Consider the following 19,508-nt stretch of genomic DNA (forward strand, 5'->3'; position numbering starts at 1 on the left):
GAAATATTCTTCTAAAAATCTTTGTTTGTGTTCAGCAGAAGAAAGAAAGTCATCCACATCTGGGATGGCATGAGCGTGAGTAAATGATGAGAGAATTTACATTTGTGTGTGAACTATCCCTTTAAACTTTATGGAAACAACATTGCATGTTTCCGTTCCATAAAAAGGTAGATTATAATGTTTCAATAATATGTGGCAATACAATTTAGAACACCCACTGTGATAGTGTTACATTTTGAGATGGTATTGTAAACATTTCTCATTCAGAATAAAAGAATGTTGAATTATATAAGTCGAATCATTTGTTTTTATGCATCTGGTAAAGAAATATGTAACAGTTTTTTTAAAAACTGTACTTTTAATTTAAGTTGACTTGAACAATACAATCTACAGTCCATTTAAAACAAGGACAAAGTGTGATAGCACACATTGCATAACAGTTGATTTTTGTACGATAAAAGAAAAAAAAAACGTAACATGTACAGTATGAGGAATCGCTTTAACCATCCTGTATGGAAAACCTGCAGTATCAACACAACAATGTACATCACTACTGATGCCTGACTGTTTAAATTAGTAGCACTTATACAGTACAGTTTATAGACTCAAGTTGGAGATACTGAGCTTAAAATAGCTCGGAATTCCAGAGCAGAAAAAAAAAAGCTTTTCGTACGGAGCAAAGACATTGCAGACCAATGGATACTAGTAAGTTGAAAGCCCCTTTTCGATTAACAATTAATTAATAATGTGACAAAAGAATGTCCAACCCTCTTGCCATGAAGAAACTGCATTCAGGCTGGAGAGGTGACGTGTGATGCAACTTCCTTTCCCTGGCACAGACTCTGTAAGGTCCTGATGAGTCCAGAACATCCAGCCAGTGCTACATGCAGGTCAAGCAGCCTCTTAAAAGAGCTGGATCATTGATTCCCGTGACTTCCCAACACCAATCCATTTTACTAAGGCAAAGATGGAAGATCTCATTAATTATTACCCGACAACATTCATTTTAATCTGGTCAAAGGTTCACTGAATATAACAATACCATAGATTACATGTAAATTAACCAGAGGCATCATGTCTATGCCCCCTTAGATTTTTGAGCCAAGTGGAACTCAAATGCAACTTCACAAAAAATTATGTGTATCTTTGATTATAAGAATCAAATCACACATTCAGACTTTTCATCACGGAACAAAATTTCACAGCTACCCTTTTTCACTTTTACTGGCTGTCAAGTTTAGGAGCAATTTTGCTTAAATGTTAAATCAGGACTATGGATTAAAACCATGGTCCCCTTTCACACTAAACAAAAACTGTACCACTACACTATCCGGTCTTACACTTGCATAAATTACTTCCAAGTATTTTGTCTCTCCATTGGTCATAACTTATCTTGGCCAGAGCACCAAGTGAGCCAGGACAGCCACTGGTGCCCCCACAAAAAAAATATATATATATATTATGATAACATATATAATATTTAATAGTTTAAATATTTATATTATAATAAAATATGTTTTTATATGTAGCATTACAAATGAATAAATATAACATATTATAATACATATTTTATATTTGAATTAATTTATATTATACTTAAATATGTTAAATATTAAATTAAAATATGCTTTTATATATATATATATATATATATATATATATATATATATATATATATATATATATATATATATATATAGCATAACAATAAATAAATATTCTATATTATAATACACTTTTATATTTTAACTGTTTTATAATATACTAAAATATGGGACATTTTAAATATAGTTTTATATAAATAAATATTTTAAATGATTATAATATAGAATATTTAATATTTTAAATAGTCTATATTTTAATAAAATGTGTTAAATGTAGTATTCAAGCATGTGATCAAATTTCAATAGCTCTTTATCATTACTCCAAAAACTTTCAAAACTTGTTCTAGCTGACCCAATAGAAGAGACACTTTGTTTTTGTATATTTACATCTTGCACTATTTAAAATTATTTATTACAAATTCTTAAATTCAATAGCTCCTTGGTCATGTGACCTACAACCCTCAAACTACTTTAAGAACATCCACTCACTAGCTTTAAATATTACACACAATTTTTGTTTTTAATTTCTGCAACTTTCTATAGCTCTCTGGACATGTGACCCACTGACCTCAAACAAGGTTCATAATATTCACTGATTAACACAGTTGTTTGGGTGAAAAATGCTTATTAAGAATAAACCAGACAGGACAATGTCAATAACATATGAACAACAGATTAAATATTAACAACCCCCCTTTTTTAAGGGATTTACCCAATTCATGCAGGCCGCATTTTAGTTCGGACAAAACAGAATTCTGAAAGAATCACATCCCTGAGTATTATATAGATGCATATTATAATATCTAATATTTAAAATGTTAATTATTTTTATAATAATAAAATGCTATGCTATATATTATTATATTACTATAAATAAAAATATAGGTACATGACACAGCTGGATGTAATGGCAATTCAACAACACCACTGCATTTTAAATGAGTTCAGAAATGTAAGAACGATGGTTTAAAATCCTTACCAGGCACACCCAAGTGTTCTTCAATGTAGCGCACATATTTTTTAGCATTTTCTGGAAGCTCTTCAAATGTCCTGGCAGCAGATGTGTCTGTATTCCAGCCAGGGAGAGTCTCGTACTGGACTTCCACCTTTTGTAACACCTCTTGGTTTGCTGTGAATATATATATAATATTGTTCAACCCTGCCATGTTTTTTATTTGGTTTTCTTTTTATTCAAATCTATATGTAACATGTGAAAAGTGCTGCTTACCTGGGAAATGAGGGATGACTTCACCATCTACTTTGTATGCCACACCAACCTTGATCTCGGGAAGCATATCTAAGATGTCAAGTTTGGTGAGAGCTAAGCTAAAGAGACACGTAGAAGGATTCATGTGAGACGACAACATTTTTGCAGTTTCACATGAATTCAGATTCAAGATGCTATAAACAACTGCTGATCACTTACGCTGTGAAGCCATTAATCATGTGGGCGTATTTGATAAGCACCAGATCCAGCCAACCACATCTCCTTTTGCGACCTGTAGTCACCCCCACTTCCTTGCCTCTTGTCTGTAAGAGCTCTCCAGTTTCCTATACATGTCAGTGTAACATGATTAATGAACAGTACTTTAATGACTGGTATTTAAGTGCATGTACTTGAATATCGACTATAAAAGTATATAAAGTATTTAAGTTATGTGCCGACAATATGTGCCACAAATAATCTACTGTAATGATATACTGTAAAATTATTTTATTATATTTATTTATTTAGCTTATGCAAAACTACTGTTTTGCCCAATAACCCTTCTTTCCACTAGATGGAGCCATTTCGAAGTGTAAGAAGCAAAATCAAGTATTTTAATCATTTAGATACTGACTCTTGACCGAGATCAGACACATAACATTTTACAGGGTTCCCAATGAATTTCCATGATTCCATGTTTTTGATTACTGGATTACATATATATATATATATATATATATATATATATATATATATATATATATATATATATATATATATATATATTGCACATATTATATCACTGTAATGAAAACTCATAAGGAACAGCATATCACACATAGCAAACATCAACAAATGTTGATTATATTTATGATTACATATAAGTATTTATGATGATCATATACTGTTTTACAGTATATCAGTGTGACGGTAGTTCATATCACACATCACAAATACAGGATATTCATTGTTGTCATCTAGTGTGATTGATTGCTGACTCCTCTGTTCCTTTGCCCTCATTTGTCTTAATTAAATCCACCAACAACATTAAACCTGCTCAACAGAAGTCAGGGTCATTACTGCTGAATGTAAACAGTAGCAAGACCTCATTAAGTATCCAAACACGGGGTGGAAACAAAAGAGGCAGTTAGGCAGTCAGTAGCTCACGTTGTTCTGTTCAGTAGGAAAAGCCCCGATCCCAACTCTCGTGGTGTAGGCCTTGACAACTCCATAAACTTTGCCAACGTTCTGAGGTGGCATGCCCAGACCCGTACACACCCCTCCAACTGTGCAGTTTGAGGAGGTCACAAAGGGATACGTACCTGAAAAAACAGCATCACATCAGGCTCTCAGTCAACATTTATATAATATGTATAAAATGTACAGGAACAATGTAGTGACAATGTTATAATATACAGTAATAGGCCCTGTATCTCTCAAAGTCTAAGTCTATTTACAAAGTGTTAAAATCAAAACATTTTATGAAATAACCATTAAAAATAATAAATCTACTTCACTGATGTTTCTAGGCCTTTTGTCTATTGGAAGACTTTAGAAATTAAATTAACCTTGTAATGTTTTTTCTTTTTTACAATCCAATAAAAACCAAACCAAACCCAACAGAACAAAACCCAAAACAAACATAGAACAAACAATGCAAAAACCAAACCAAACAAAAAACAAAACTAATCAAAACCAAACAAGAACAACACCTGCAGGTGTATCTTCCAAATCTTAACAGCCTGATGTTAACTAGCCTAAGTAGTGTTTGGTAAGTTACTCTAAAAACGTAATTAATTACTAACTCTAATTACATCTTCTACAGCGTGATTAGATTACTGTACTAATTACTCTGTCTGAAAAGTAATTGCATTAATTATTACTAATTACTTTCTAAAAACCCTAATCAACCTCATCCAGATAAAAAAAGAAACATCCTCACTTTCAACTGCTTTTATTTTCAGCAAACTTAACATTTGTAAATATTTGTATGAACATAATCAGATGGAGGGTCATGTCAGGATGAGCCTGCAGGAAGTGTTGAGATTGTCTGCAATGACAACAAGCTCAGTCCGATGATGCAGTGACACACCACCCCAGACCATGACGGACCCTCCACCTCCAAATCGATCCCGCTTCAGAGTACAGGCCTCAGTGTAACACTAATTTCTTCGACGATAAGCACAAGTCCGACCATCACCGCTGGTGAGACAAAACCACGGCTCATCAGTGAAGAGCACTTTTTCCCAGTCCTGTCTGGTCCAGCGAAGGTGGGTTTGTGCCCTTAGGCGACGTTGTTGCCGGTGATGTCTGGTAAGGACCTGCCTTACAACAGGCCTACAAGCCCTCAATCCAGCCTTTCTCAGTCTATTGCAGACATTCTGAGCACTGATGGAGGGATTGTGTGTTCCTGGTGTAACTCGGGCAGTTGTTGTTGCCATCCTGTTCCTGTCCCGCAGGTGTGATATTCGGATATACCGATCCTGTGCAGGTGTTGTTACACGTGGTCTGCCACTGCAAGGATGATCAGCTGTCCTTCCAGTCTCCCTGTAGCGCTGTCTTAGGTGTCTCACAGTACGGACATTGCAATTTATTGCCCTGGCCACATCTACACTCCTCATTCCTCCATGCAGCATACTTAACACAGATGAGCAGGGACCCTGGGCCTCTTTCTTTTGATGTTTCAGTAGAAAGTTCTATTTAGTGTCCTAAGCTTTTATAACTGTGACCTTAATTGCCTGCCATCTGTAAGCTGTTAGTGTCTTAATGACCATTCCACAGGTGCATGTTCGTGAATTGTTTATGGTTCATTGAACAAGCATGGAAAACATTGTTTAAACACTTTACAATAAAGATTTGTAAAATAGTCTTTTAATTTTTTCAAATAAATCATATAAAATCAAATAAATTACTCACAAACTGGCCAAAGAATTTAAGGGAGCAGCGTTAAATTAGAGAACATATATTTTAACAATAGATGTTAAATTTCCTTTTTAAATTCACTATTGTTTTATATAGAATTGTTCTATAGTCTACGCAGTATTTAACACAATTACATCAGAAGTAACTCTAATTAAATTACAGAACAATTTAGAGTAACCCCTTATTTTATTTTATTTTTTTAACTGAAAAACTAATTAAATTACAGTAATTAATTACTTAGTAATGCATCTTCTAGTGGAAGACTTTCCCAGAAGTATACAAATGGCTGTGAGCTGGTTAGCACATATCATATTCTTACAAAACCTTCAGGGAATGGAATGTACTACATGTATCAATGTATACATTACTCACCAAAGTCGATGTCCAGCAAGGCAGCATTGGCACCTTCCACCAGAATTTTTTTGGGAGGTCCATGTAGAGCCTCATACATGAAGAAGACTCCATCTTTCACCATGGGCTTTATCCTATCCACATACAACTGGCAAAGCAAGCCAACCATTTAACGATTGTACTCCCATTCTTATTCCTGTGACCACTCACTTAGGGTGCATAAACCTCCTTTACTTTAAATCTCCCTTTTTTTAATCCTATAAAAATCCTTTAAAATCATGTAATCCTAATCTACATGAAGTGACCATCACAAAAGGTCTTGATCTACAAGGTATAATCTGGTATGACCACATCTAGACATCTCACCTTCAGTTTCTCAAGTTCCCCATCAACATCAATCTCCAGAGAAGGGTACATTGACTTGTACTGCGAGGCCAAATGTTTATATCTGTAAGACAGGACATGAAAATGCTCAGATGACACTGTGATACATTAGTAGCAGGATCATTTGCAGTTTCACTGAATCTGGTATAATATTGTGTGTATTAGGTAACTGTTATTACAAAAGTTGAGATTTAATAGCCATTTGAATGTGGCATGAATCAGTAAAACAGTTGAAAAATTTAGCACACCCTTACCTCTCTGAGAACTCCTGGAAATCAGCCAGCAGGTCACATATCCTCAGGCCACTGCGAGCAGCTTTTGCTGAATATACGGGCCCAATACCCTTTTTAGTTGTTCCTAAACTAGGTAGAGAAGCAGAGGCAAGGGCAAGACTTGTGACTTCACACTCCTTAGATGGGTTACTTGTAAAAGACATTAAGGTTATGGTCAAACATTCTCCACATGTTAGGTTTACAAGTATACTCTAGAACAGGGATATCAAACTACCAGCTCGAGGACAACATTTGGTTTGCCCCCTCAAGTTTTAACAGTTTATCCTTAAATCCAGCCTGCAATCAATTTTCACTTTCTGCATTTAGTTTTTTTTTTCTCTTTATTGAGCCTTAGTTCTCTTTAAATTGTTAAACAGTGTCCTAATACATATACATATATTTTTCCACCATGAAATGGATAGTTCACCCAAAAAGGAAAATTATGAGGGCTGGGTATAGAAACAGAGAACACCACCTAGCTAGTTGCCCCAAATTAATGTGAGTTTGAGACCCCTGCTCAAACAAATTCTGGGATAAGATAATTGAGGATTCTGATATAGGAACATTCATCTACTCCACTATTCTAGAATATCACATTTGTCCATTATAAAAGCAATGTAAAAATAGTCTGTGGTCTGTCACTATGGTAAACCAGAGATTAAAAAAGCTCATCTCTGAAAAGCGTTTTTTTTTTTTTTCATAAACTCATAACATGTAACTAGCATAATGTGTGCATGTGCATCAAGCAGGGTTTTTACTTTTTGCCAGCTTGCTGTTGCCTCTCCTGTTCCTGGACTCCATCCACAGCTTGATGGAAATCAAACACTGGAGGCAGGAGAGCGTATACATTACAGTGAGACAGAGCGCGACTGTGCTGGAACTCATCTCTCAGTGTTTTAAACACAACAAGCCAAGACAGGCTTACCATAAAAATACATGTTTTGCCTACAATTAATCTCAGTGTCTATTTATTTGGCACTTCCTGAAATGCCGATACTGTGGCTAAAATTGGCATATATAAATTTCCAGGAGGCACACGCTGGACTGCACATCTTAGCACAGAAACTGATTGTGTGGAGCAGTGCACGCTTATTCATTATGTGCGACAGATGTCCCGGGCATAATAAACACAGGACCTTAACTGTAAGGAGAATGAAGATGTCACCCGCAAGCGGTGAGCCAGGTGTGGGAGAGATATGGGCAAGTTGAAAACGCTCTCTCACTGTCAACTGAAACGCAGCATGAGTGCGATAGAGACTGAACAGCAGCCTGAGAATATAATAGTTTTTAGATTTTACACTTCAGCTAATTAAACTTAAGCATTTAATTAGATGTATATCTGTAAATGATGTAATTAATAATTAATTGGAATGTACACTTAAGTTTATCATGACAATACGTCGTGATATTAACTGAATCTGCCAATTTGATCCAGTTATTAAAAAAAAAGTCCACTAAACAAACGGGAGAAGATTTTGTCAAACTTTTAATTACAGGATGTCCACTGATTTTATGGCAAGTGTACATACATTTGTATGAAAGATTTATACCTCTAAAAAGGTGTCCAATTTGACTCTGTCCTCAAAATGAAAATTTTAACATGTAGATATTTAAATAATTAAAATAAATAAATGAATTTCTTGCAAGTTCTTGGAGACAATGTATAAAGTAAATGTATTTCCGATGATATTTTTATATTTGTTTTAATGTACGATGTACCATGATTACTCACGATTAATCACAGAAAGTTGTGGGATAAAAATTTTTCTTTAGTAGTAATTTTTTTATTGATCCATAGCCCTAGTTTTTAGACTTTGGTGCTGCATAAAGAAGTGACAAATTGCCTAGTGTGAAAGAAAATATTTGCAAATCAGTTAGCAAATAGTATGATGCAGTCACTCCTGTTCATCACATTTTAAATGCTGAACAAGTCAATGGAAGATTTTCAAACTGAAATCTTAAATTTCCGATTTTATAATGCACGCCATCGTTTATTACAGAATCCGAATCAAATAAAATAGTTTACACCATGTGGCAGGGCGGAGGGTGGGGCGGGTCCCGTATTAGGCTAATTATGCCTCCGTAAACAATCTCTCTCTCCCGCACGATCCTCTGCAGTCGACCTTTAACCCTCACGGGAGGCATAATTAGCCTAATACGGGACCGGGTGTGTAGGATCACGACCCGGCCCTGCCCTCCGCCCTGCCACACACCACTACAAGACAAGTTTTTGAAGCTGTGATTTGAATTCTGGGATATGAAAATGAGATATGTAATCAAATCGGTAGTGTTTATTTTTCACAGGAGTTGTCAGCTTACCGATGTGTGCACGGTCAGATATGATGAGCCTCGTTTCCCAGCCTTCCAGACCTGTGAGATAGTGAGTGTAATTAGACTCCTGTCAATTAATCTTACTGAATGTCAACGCCCACCAAGGGCACAAACAGACAAATCCTTAAGACAAACCTTTCCCTTTACGCACATTCTTCTCTGCCTCCTCAAAAAGGCCCGGCAGGTGAATGACTACACCATTACCTGCAATCAAATGAGAAACTGACAGTCATTACTTTCCATTATAAATTAAGTGCAAATTACCAGCGCCAATTGGACTGGAAGGGTTGGCTCTCGCTCAAATGCTTGTGTTCAAAGATCAGTGAAGATCTCTGAAACCTAAACAAACTATAAAAGCATTAAAGTAATTGTTTACCCCCAAATTTAAAAAACCTCTATGACTTTCTTTTTTAAATGGATCAAAAAAGGAGTAATTTATAGCGGAAATGCTTTTTCTTCATAAAATTGAATGGTGACCACCACAGTTGTCAACCTATATTTTCAAGGCAAGATTTTTCTGTCAATAATGACTTCAGTTTCAGTCTTTTCCTCACACATTGCTATCCATTTTGAAGCTGAACAGCTCATTGCCCCCTCCACTTTCAAAATATGGATGTGAGCAGCTTAAAACATTTTCTAAATTTTTCCCGTATTGTTCCATAGAAGAGAGAAAGTTACACAGGTTTGAAACAAAATGTGGTAGAGTAAACAATGACAGAATTTTAATTTCTGTGTTAAACTATCCCTTCAAGTGGTAAAGTGCTCTTTACTATTTACTATGCATTTCCTATAGATCATACTAATCTCTACAGTGCTGACCTATGATATAGAATGGCAGAGCACAGTTAGGGCCATTAGCAAAATTGGATCTCTGCAAATAATGGCCATACACTGCACTCTGCTATATTAGTCTAATAGCCTGGCCAGCTTCCAGGCACTCTAACTGTCCTGTAACAATAAGGTAAGGGGTACAGCGAGAATCAATTCACCAATAAAGATCTATTGTGTATTGCTGCACTGATTGCATGCAAGTGCGCACAACTCACATACCAAACAGACGAGGTGTAATTTGGCATACTTACCAATAAAGGCTGTAGCCTTTGGGTTTATAATACCACTGGGTAGAAGGTGGAAGTCGTATTCCACTGAATCAACCACAACTGTGTGTCCAGCATTATTGCCTCCCTACAGTGAGAATAGAAGCATAAAGTCTATTGAATCACTATAAGCCTGCTTTTTATTCCTTTAGAATAACTCACACAAATAGTTTTGATGGTGAAAGAACAGATTGTGCAGTTTGAAGGTGAATCCTTCATGTCCTATGACATTTTTAAGTAGCTATAAAGAACTTTCAAGCTTTACTTTTTGCCTTCATAGCAAACATAATACAACAAACATCCCATTCATTCAGTCAAATGACTAAAAGTAACTTTAGGTGAAACAACAAATGCTTCAAGACAATATTCAATAGAGTTGAATTTACATCAACCATTACTATGGAATGGTATAGACATGCATACATGCAATTGTGAGATTTTAAACTCTAAACTCTTACAATTTGAAGCATGTAAACAATTTGGTTGCAGGGTGTGGGTTAAAAGTGAGAAAAGCTTTATCTCTTCTCGTTGATACATCACATTCACTTACTATGAGAGTAGTGCACACAATTACCTTGACTTTTATCTTGAGGACTTAAGAAACGTTTCAACAACTAGTTTCAGGAGATAGATTCTTGCAATGAAATCACATTTGTTTTTGTTTTATGGTCATTCCTATGTTGCTATTTCTGTGCTAAATTGTCCATTTATATTCAGAAGAAATTACATACAGCACAGAATGCAAATTTTATTCCTTTTCTTGCTGGTGCATAGAGCAGGGTATACATAGATTACACACTTGGCACTGCAAAATGTTCAATCTTTAAGAATCATCAAGAGTCCTCCTCACATGTGTCTGCTTTCAACATGGCCTCAATCAGCTCTGACCTCATGGCATATCTGAGGGAGTTCAAACAATGTGTTCTCAATAAATCAGTCTTTTTAGCTATTTCTGGAAAGGTCTCCATTGACCAACTTATTGGTGTATGTATAGATGACTCTCCTTTTTAGATCCATTTACGATGTTCCCATACACCAAAAGTGTTGTAGGAGGCACTCTAGTGTTACTACTATGAGCTCTTATTACAAAGTTGCTTTTGAATCAAAGGGACCAGTCTGGGAAGTTTAGCCACAGGCTGAACTAAAATATCATACTGGCCTCTGCAACATGTTGACAATCTAGACACTTGGGAAGCATGTATGCAAATTATATTTGGCATGGTTTTCGTTACATTATTGGTAACAATTATAAATGCACTTGAAATCAAGATGAAAAGGATTCGCAACCTATTTTATTTCAAGAATTTCACATGTTTCAGAGTGAAATTGCCAGATGTGGGGTGGGGCTTAATTATATCCATTGGGAATTGATTGGATTGTGAAAAGTGGTCTCTATATGACAGGTGGTTGGAGAGGACGGGTTCAAAAACAAGAGGGCTTGGTGATGTCAGCCAAAAAGGAAAGTTTTTTCTTTGGAATTAAGTAAGACATGCACAGTAAGACCAGGAACATGTCTTAAAATAAATAGTGTCAATTTGAATTTCATGTTGACTTCAAGGGAAATTACAACATACATTACAAGACAAGGTTTCTATGGGAACGTTCTGTTGGAAACTTTTACAATAATAGTCATAGAACCACAATGTACTGACTGTTCAACAGAGCCAAGTCTATAACATGGGGAAAACATTCATGTGATCTTTGTCACTTTTGCTCCTTTGGCTGTCTCTGTATTGGAGTGTCAGGCTGTGTTGGATGATGTCCCATATTCCAAACCTGCAGGCTAAAAAAGGCTAGTGTGACTGATCTGCTGCAATGTCTGGAGGAACAAGGGCAAAGGTCTCCTATACAGGGCTTACTGGTAGTTACCACTTTACTACCCACAATGACACCGCGCATACCAGGCAGTCCGATGCATTAAAACAAGTTGTTGAAAATGTACTGCACCTGTTTAATAAATTAGTTTACCTGAACATTTGAAGTGTTTTTAATATTTTATGAGGTTATATGATGTTGTGATGTTAGTTTGGTTTTGTTGGTTTCTCATTATTATTATAATGTTTTGTATTTCATTTTACTTGCATTTTATAAAAGGCATTTCTTAAATTCTGGCTACTGTTTACAAAGAAATGCTCCTGGTTCAATACAAGATCAGCTCTATTTATATACAGTATCTACATGTTGTCACTTACCACATAAGAATAATTTTTACTTGTCCCTCAGTTTTATATAAACAGACAAAAAACGCATTTACAGTAATGCACTTACAATGGAAGTCTATGAGTTAAGGCATTCGGAGAGTTTAGGAGCTAAACTGTGTGGCTCGTATTTTTGTTAAAGTGCTGAAGTTAATACTTCTATACAAAATGTGCTTTATTTGAGATACAAAGTCTGTCGTCCATTTAGTAAGACTTTTGTTCTAGGAGGATGGATGTCTGATAAAGCTTTACCATCGTAATAGAGTGCAACAGTGCTGCCCACCCACTTTTTCAGCTGTCTTGGTTCAGGAAGTATTTTTCCCATTCATTTCTTCCATAGACTTTTGATAAAATTGTCCATTAAAGAGTTAGGCCTACTTACCGTCTTTCATGAAGGTACAGCCTACAATGAAGCACTGTGAATGATATAACTGATTATAAAACTATGGATATATATTAAACGATTGATTTTAGGTTGTTGATTATAAGTATATAAACAATATAGTTTAAGTTTATTGTGAAATATTCCAATATACACAAATATATAAGTAGTTTGAGAGTGCAGGGAGACCGACTTGTTTGCATCATTCACAATGAGCAGTCGCTTCCGAGCTTATTTTTCAGGCTTTGTTGTCCGCAGGTTCTCTGATTAGTGAAGCGTTCTCAGTTGGACAACAGGTAATGTAGTTGTTCAACAGGAAGTGTGCTATTAAATATGTTTTTTAAACAATGAAGTTGAAATAATGCAGACTGATGGCTTCAACGGAAGCATATACCATTAGCTGGATTTCCATCCCAAATTTTTTAATGCGCATTTCAAAATGTGCATAAGAAATCCTGAATGGAAACGCTTGATATGCGAATAAACTCGCATACAATTTAATGCCCTAAGAGAAAGTGGATTTTCTAGAGTTTCGCTTTAGTTAAAATGCACATTAAGGTAATGGAAACAGTTTATTCACAAAGCGATTACTTGTTTTGATCATTCGTGAACCTGTACCGGTAGCCATATCACCCTGCAGCTATTGCCTGGGTGCCCACTAAAGCTAAGCATGGTTGAGCCTGGCCAGTACCTGGATGGGAGACCCCTCCTGGGGACAACCAAGGTTGCTGTTGGAAGTGGTATTAGGGAGGCCAGCAGGGGGTGCTCACCCTACGGTCTGTGTGGGTCCTAATGCCTCAGTATAGTGATGGGGACACAATACTGTAAAAAAAAGCACTGTCTTTCGGATGGGACGTTAAACTGAAGATGGTCTGTGGTCACTAAAATCCCTAGGGCACTTCTTGTAAAGAGTAGGGGTTTAACCCTGGTGTCCTGGCCAAATTGGCCCCTATATATATCATGGCCTCCTCCTCCTAATAATCTCCGTCTGTGAATTTCAGCCTGAATTACATTACAATTATTCTGTGACTTCTCCTGGCAGAATTTAATAAACAAAGTACAATTGCTGCAAATAAAAAATATCCTCTATGCAAGGAGGTTATGCTGCCCCATCAAGACAAGGCGAGTTCCCTCAAGAAAATGAGTGTGACATAGTGGATGGAAATACTCAACGATTTGTGATTAAAACGTTTAAATAATTTTGATGGAAACAAAATGTATGAACAACCAGGCCTGTCTTTAAAAGTTTAAGTTATCATTGAAAATCGTTTAGTCTATGGAAATGATGAAATGGAGTTTTACTTCAGGAACCAAACTATTGGTGGTTGTAATCAGTCCTTTTCCCCCTCCTTAACTGTGCACAGACAAGGTCAGTAAATCCCATTGTAAATACATTACTGTACACACAATTAACTTATAGTTGTCTGTTGTATTCGACAGAATGTCACAGATGATACTGATCAAGCTTTACTTGTATTGAACTTGAAACATTTGTTTAGATTTTTCACAGTTTTATACTGTGGTATCTGTACAGCTCAATGCACTCAAATATTTTTTGTTAAAGAGAGAAGCGAAAGTCAACTTGTCTCCCAAAGCAACAGAAGGCCTTTCATTCTTGTGTTTAGAATTGGTGATACAGTGACAGATCAAGAAAGAAATGTGAATCCAAAAGAACAGTAGGACTTGACTAGAGGATTTTCATAAACCAAGATACATCAAATACTTTTGAGATATGCAACACAAGTGCATTCCTATTACATAAGAGGCAGGAATGAAAGCATGTAGCTGGTTGTCATCATAGATCTGTGGGCTATTTTATTCTTTGCATGCAATGCCATTTAATGTACATGACTGTACATGCGGAAAACTACCATTCAGTTCTACACACTCCCCTCTCCTTGCTTGTTCATTGATAATTTGGCTAATTGGATCATGCTTACATTGACCAATAAGAGTGTAGTACTCTCAGCTCAATTTAACACATTCAAATACATTTAAATTAATTACACAGATTTCCACAGATTTTTACCCAAACTTAACACAGAAAATATAAACTCAGTCCGATACAGATCCCAATTGTTTATGTAGTATTTATTCTTTACAGTGTGTCCTGTTAACAGTCTTAACAGGACACAAAAAAGTCACAGTCTTAAAAGTCTTTATTGTACTGGCTGTAAGTTTAAATGCAGACCTGGTGAAACATTTATTTCCGCTGCATACATCTATAATGACAATACTTAGATAGTCTGAATTGGTAGCCTGATGTTTGATCCTCCCAAATTGGTGTGACATAGGAACAGCATGGTGGTTTTTTCCATTCCATCTGCCCATAAGGAAAACCAATCAGACTGCTGAGTGCAGCACTTTTTATAAAAATCCTTATACTATCTGCTGTCTGTCTCATCCATTTGCACGACACACACATGACAGTCTGCATAGTGCAGCACTGAGGGGCTTATTTTAATGCAGTCACAACCTTCGCAGATACAAACTTCATGTTAGAGAATCCTAGCAATGTGAAGCTGTTATCAGTATCATGCATTGTGACAGGGGACGTAAAGCAGCCTGCTACCTCTGTGCTGTGGTGTACGCTCTAGCATAAGACATGAAAACACAACTGTTGGTGGAAGCATATTTCTGGAGTAATTTCTTGACAAACCTTAGGAATGGATTCAAAATCACAAGGTCTACAATCCCCAAAAAAATCCATTTTACATTTATGGAAATTGAATGTAATAAATGTAATGCTTTTCTTGTGGTTTTTAAAAACTTAGAACCCCACCTTGGGCAGGTCAAAAAATAAAAACTTTACACATACTAGCGGCCAAAAGTTTGGAATAATGTACAGATTTTGCTCTTATGGAAAGGAATTGGTACTTTTATTCACCAAATTGGCATTCAACTGATCCCAGTGTATAGTCAGGACATTAATAGCATGAACAATTACTATTACAATTTCTTAAACTACTTCAAAGAAAAAATCCTCCACCTGCAGCAATGACAGGTTTGCAGATCCTTTGCATTCTAGCTGTCAGTTTGTCCAGATACTCAGGTGCCATTTCACCCCACACTTCCTGTAGCACTTGCTATAGATGTGGCTGTCTTGTCGGGCACATCTCACGCACCTTACAGTCTAGCTGATCCCACAAAAGATCAATGGGTTTAAGATCCATAACACTCTTTTCCAATTATCTGTTGTCCAGTGTCTGTTTCTTTTCCCACTTTAACCTTTTTTTTTCTGTTTTTCTGTTTCAAAAGTGGCTTTTCCTTTCCAATTCTTCCCATAAGGCTGCACCCCTGAGTCTTCTCTTTACTGTTGTACATGAAACTGGTGTTGAGTGGGTAGAATTCAATGAAGCTGTCAGCTGAGGACATGTGAGGTGTCTATTTCTCAAACTAGTGACTCTGATGTAATTATCCTCTTGTTTATTTGTACATCTGGCCTTACTCATCTCTTTCTGTCCTTGTTAGAGCCAGTTGTCTTTTGTCTTTGAAGACTGTAGTGTACACCTTTGTATGAAATCTTAACTTAATAAATAATAAATTAATAAATTAAACAATAATTGACTGACAAGTTTCAACAGAAAGATGTTTCTTTTTTGCCATTTCTGACCTAATTTTGATCATAAGACATGCCAGTCTATTGCATAATGTGGTAACTCAAAAACAAACACAAACACAATGTTAAGCTTCATTTAATGAAATAAATAGCTTTCAACTGTGTTTAATATAATGGCAAGTGATTTTCTAGCACCAAATTATCAATTTAGCATGATCACACAAGGATAAGGTGTTGGAATGATGGCTGCTGGGAATGGGGCCTGTCTAGATTTGAGCAAAAATGACTTTTTTCAAATAATGATGGTGGTTTTTTACAACAGTAATGTGCTGACTATACTTTGTGATCAGTTGAATGCCACTTTGGTGAATTAAATTACCAATTTCCTTCCGAAACAGCAAAATCTGTACATTATTCCAAACTTTTGGCTGCCAGTGTATATGCACAACAGTTTAAACATCAGTTAAAGAGATAATTCACCCAAAAATGAAAATTCTCTCATCATTTAATCACCCTCATGCCATCCCAGATGTATATACTTTCTTTCTTCTGCTGAACACAAACAAAGGTTTTTGGAAGGATATTTTAGCTATGTGTGTCCATACAGATCAAGTGAATGGTGAAAAAACTTTGAAGCTCCAAAACCCACATAAAGTCAACATAAAAGTAATCCATAAGACTCTAATACACTTCCTACAGCACCATCTAGTGCTCTGCGCATTGTATGGACCTACAGAGCTGAGATATTCTTCTAAAATTATTAATTTGTGTTTGTGAAGAAGTGTTAAGAAAGTCATACACATCTGTGATGGCATGAGGGTGAGAAAATGATGAGAGAATTAAAATTTTTGGGTGAACTACCCCTTGAAATGAGTGAAAGCAGTTCTACATCTGCAAATCATTAGTGGCTCATAAAGTGACACCTGTTTCCTTCTGACATGCAATGGAAGATATGTTGACAAATGGTAGCATGTGCACAATTAAATCTTTCTTTGTCCCAGCCGTGCATTTTCATTTTACTCTAATAAGACAAATAAAAATACATTAAAATCAATTACTAGCCATAGGATTATATCAGTTTTAAACAGGGTTTTATATATATATATATATATATATATATATATATATATATATATATATATATATATATATATATATATATATATATATATAATTTTAAAGAGAAAAAAACAGCAATTTCTAGTCAATTAAATATTTTTAAGCAGAGCACTAGAATTATATTAAATTTCAAGGCCGATCTGTCAGACATCACGTTGATTTCAGTACAACATAATGTACTCAAGGTGACATTAGCAACCATCTACACGGCTAGCGACTCGGCTGAACGAGCTCTAATTATAATCAATGCATTTTAATCAACGTCGCTCTCGCGCAGTCCAGACAGTTCATTTGTCGCGTCGCCAACAGAATGGGCGCTTTGTGCATTTCCGCTTTAATAATACATCAGCTAACTGCTTCAAACAACAACCTAGCCAGCAAACAAGAAATAACACACATAAATAACATTCAAAACTACTCCTGCCTACAGTACGTATGAAGCTGACTGATCAGCAATTAATATTAATGTACAGTATGTGTGAGAATTATAGTTAACAATCATTGTGTTGTTGCCACTGTTACCATGTAGTCACGCCATTAAAACAACTGCACAACTCACAGGACATATTGACAAATATGTTTGTTCATTTCCACGAATGTCATCTAGACCTAGAACAAACCCTTAGCGTGCAGGTTCCTCATTCAATCTTGAATGAATGTTAGATAACCTTCTCAAAGTAATTCAAAGAGCAAACGGGGTTAAGTGAACAGATGTATGCCGCCAAAGAAGGATCTGGCGAGATAAGTGCCTCTTTTTGAAGTACATATAGTGATCATAAAAAGTAGGCTACCTGACATCGGCAGACAATATCTGCATCCTGGGCCAGCACGTCCACCACCTTTCCTTTCCCTTCATCACCCCACTGAGCTCCGAGCACCACGGTCACCCTATTTCCCACATTTGGGGTCGTCACCCGGCTGGCCGTGACATCGCCTTGGGATCCTCCGTCCTGCGACTGTGCATTCCCGCTTTCTGACATGACTGTATCCTCTTCTGCTCTCTGCCCGCAGCTCCGCAAGGCTCTTCCGAGGTCGTGTCTAGAAGGTAACCATCCGAATGACAAAGGTCTCGCGAGATTCGCATGCGACGTTCACACACTGTGTACAATATGTTTCTCTGGAGTCCCACAGAAACCCTAACCCTACCTCTGAATATAACCCTTACCTTAACCCTACACCTAAATCTAGCCTTAGCCCTCACTTCAGTGACAACAAAAACGAGTCTCGCGATACTTTGATATTCACACGGTTACCTTCTAGACACAGCCCTCTTCTGCCCCCTGATCAGACAGTGAATGTACTCCAAAGTAATTCGTTACAAATGACTAATGTCTACTCTAAAATTGTAATCAGATTACTATTACTACAACTACTGATTACTTAGTCGAAAAAAGTTATATTCATTACTTTTAAGTTACTTTCTACAACACTTTTCACAGATAAGCTTTTGTTTTTCCACTAAACTGATAAAAAATAATGTCTATATTTCCTTACTGTTCATTGACTTGTTAAGGCCAAAGTATGCTTCAGGTGTGCGCATTGTATGCGTGATGAAAATTGCATCATCAGCACAGCGCAGCTTGAGCACCCGTCGCCTAGATTTTCTTGAATCGCACACGCGGTCCTCGGCTGTGGTCAGAAAAGTATACTCACAATGGCAACGCTGTCGGCCAGGCACAATCCTGTCCGGATTGCGCAAAAACAAAGTATACCTGGGGCTTTAGGAGGCACCATTCAGCATCACAAAACCCAAACAGATCTACATATTAATGTAATCAATGTTTGAAATGTATTCTTCATATATACAATTATTTGAGAAAAATATGTATCCCAAGTAATCAAAAATAATTAACTTAATTGAAAGTCAGTAACTGTAATTTGATTACAAGTCTTTGAAATGTACTGTTTACACTATTTTTGTACCAGTAAATAATCAAATTACAGTAATTAATTACCTTGTCATTACAGTTGAAGTATGTAATTTCTGCGCAACTTGCGCCACCAAATGGAATTACAAAAATAAACGTTATTTTCAAAACAGCTTCTGAATACGCCCTCCCTCTGTCGTTGGCCAAACAAAGA

At 36.3% G+C, this 19,508-nt stretch overlaps 1 protein-coding gene across 1 annotated transcript; it reads right to left on the minus strand.

Moving 5' to 3' along the window:
- Positions 1-22: 22 nt before the first annotated feature.
- Positions 23-18,455, minus strand: LOC127660863 (adenylosuccinate synthetase isozyme 2). Its single transcript, XM_052151308.1, has 13 exons — positions 18,218-18,455; positions 10,154-10,256; positions 9,207-9,275; positions 9,060-9,110; positions 7,499-7,565; positions 6,723-6,830; positions 6,451-6,532; positions 6,106-6,232; positions 3,979-4,133; positions 3,031-3,155; positions 2,833-2,930; positions 2,584-2,733; positions 23-956 (listed from the first exon to the last, which is right to left on the minus strand). The coding sequence occupies exons 1-13, from the start codon at positions 18,404-18,406 to the stop codon at positions 904-906; spliced, it is 1,377 nt and encodes a 458-aa protein (XP_052007268.1). The 5' UTR covers positions 18,407-18,455; the 3' UTR covers positions 23-903.
- Between the last annotated feature and the right edge of the window lie 1,053 nt (positions 18,456-19,508).

Source organism: Xyrauchen texanus, chromosome 20, assembly GCF_025860055.1.
Source record: "Xyrauchen texanus isolate HMW12.3.18 chromosome 20, RBS_HiC_50CHRs, whole genome shotgun sequence".
Classification (NCBI taxonomy): domain Eukaryota; kingdom Metazoa; phylum Chordata; class Actinopteri; order Cypriniformes; family Catostomidae; genus Xyrauchen; species Xyrauchen texanus.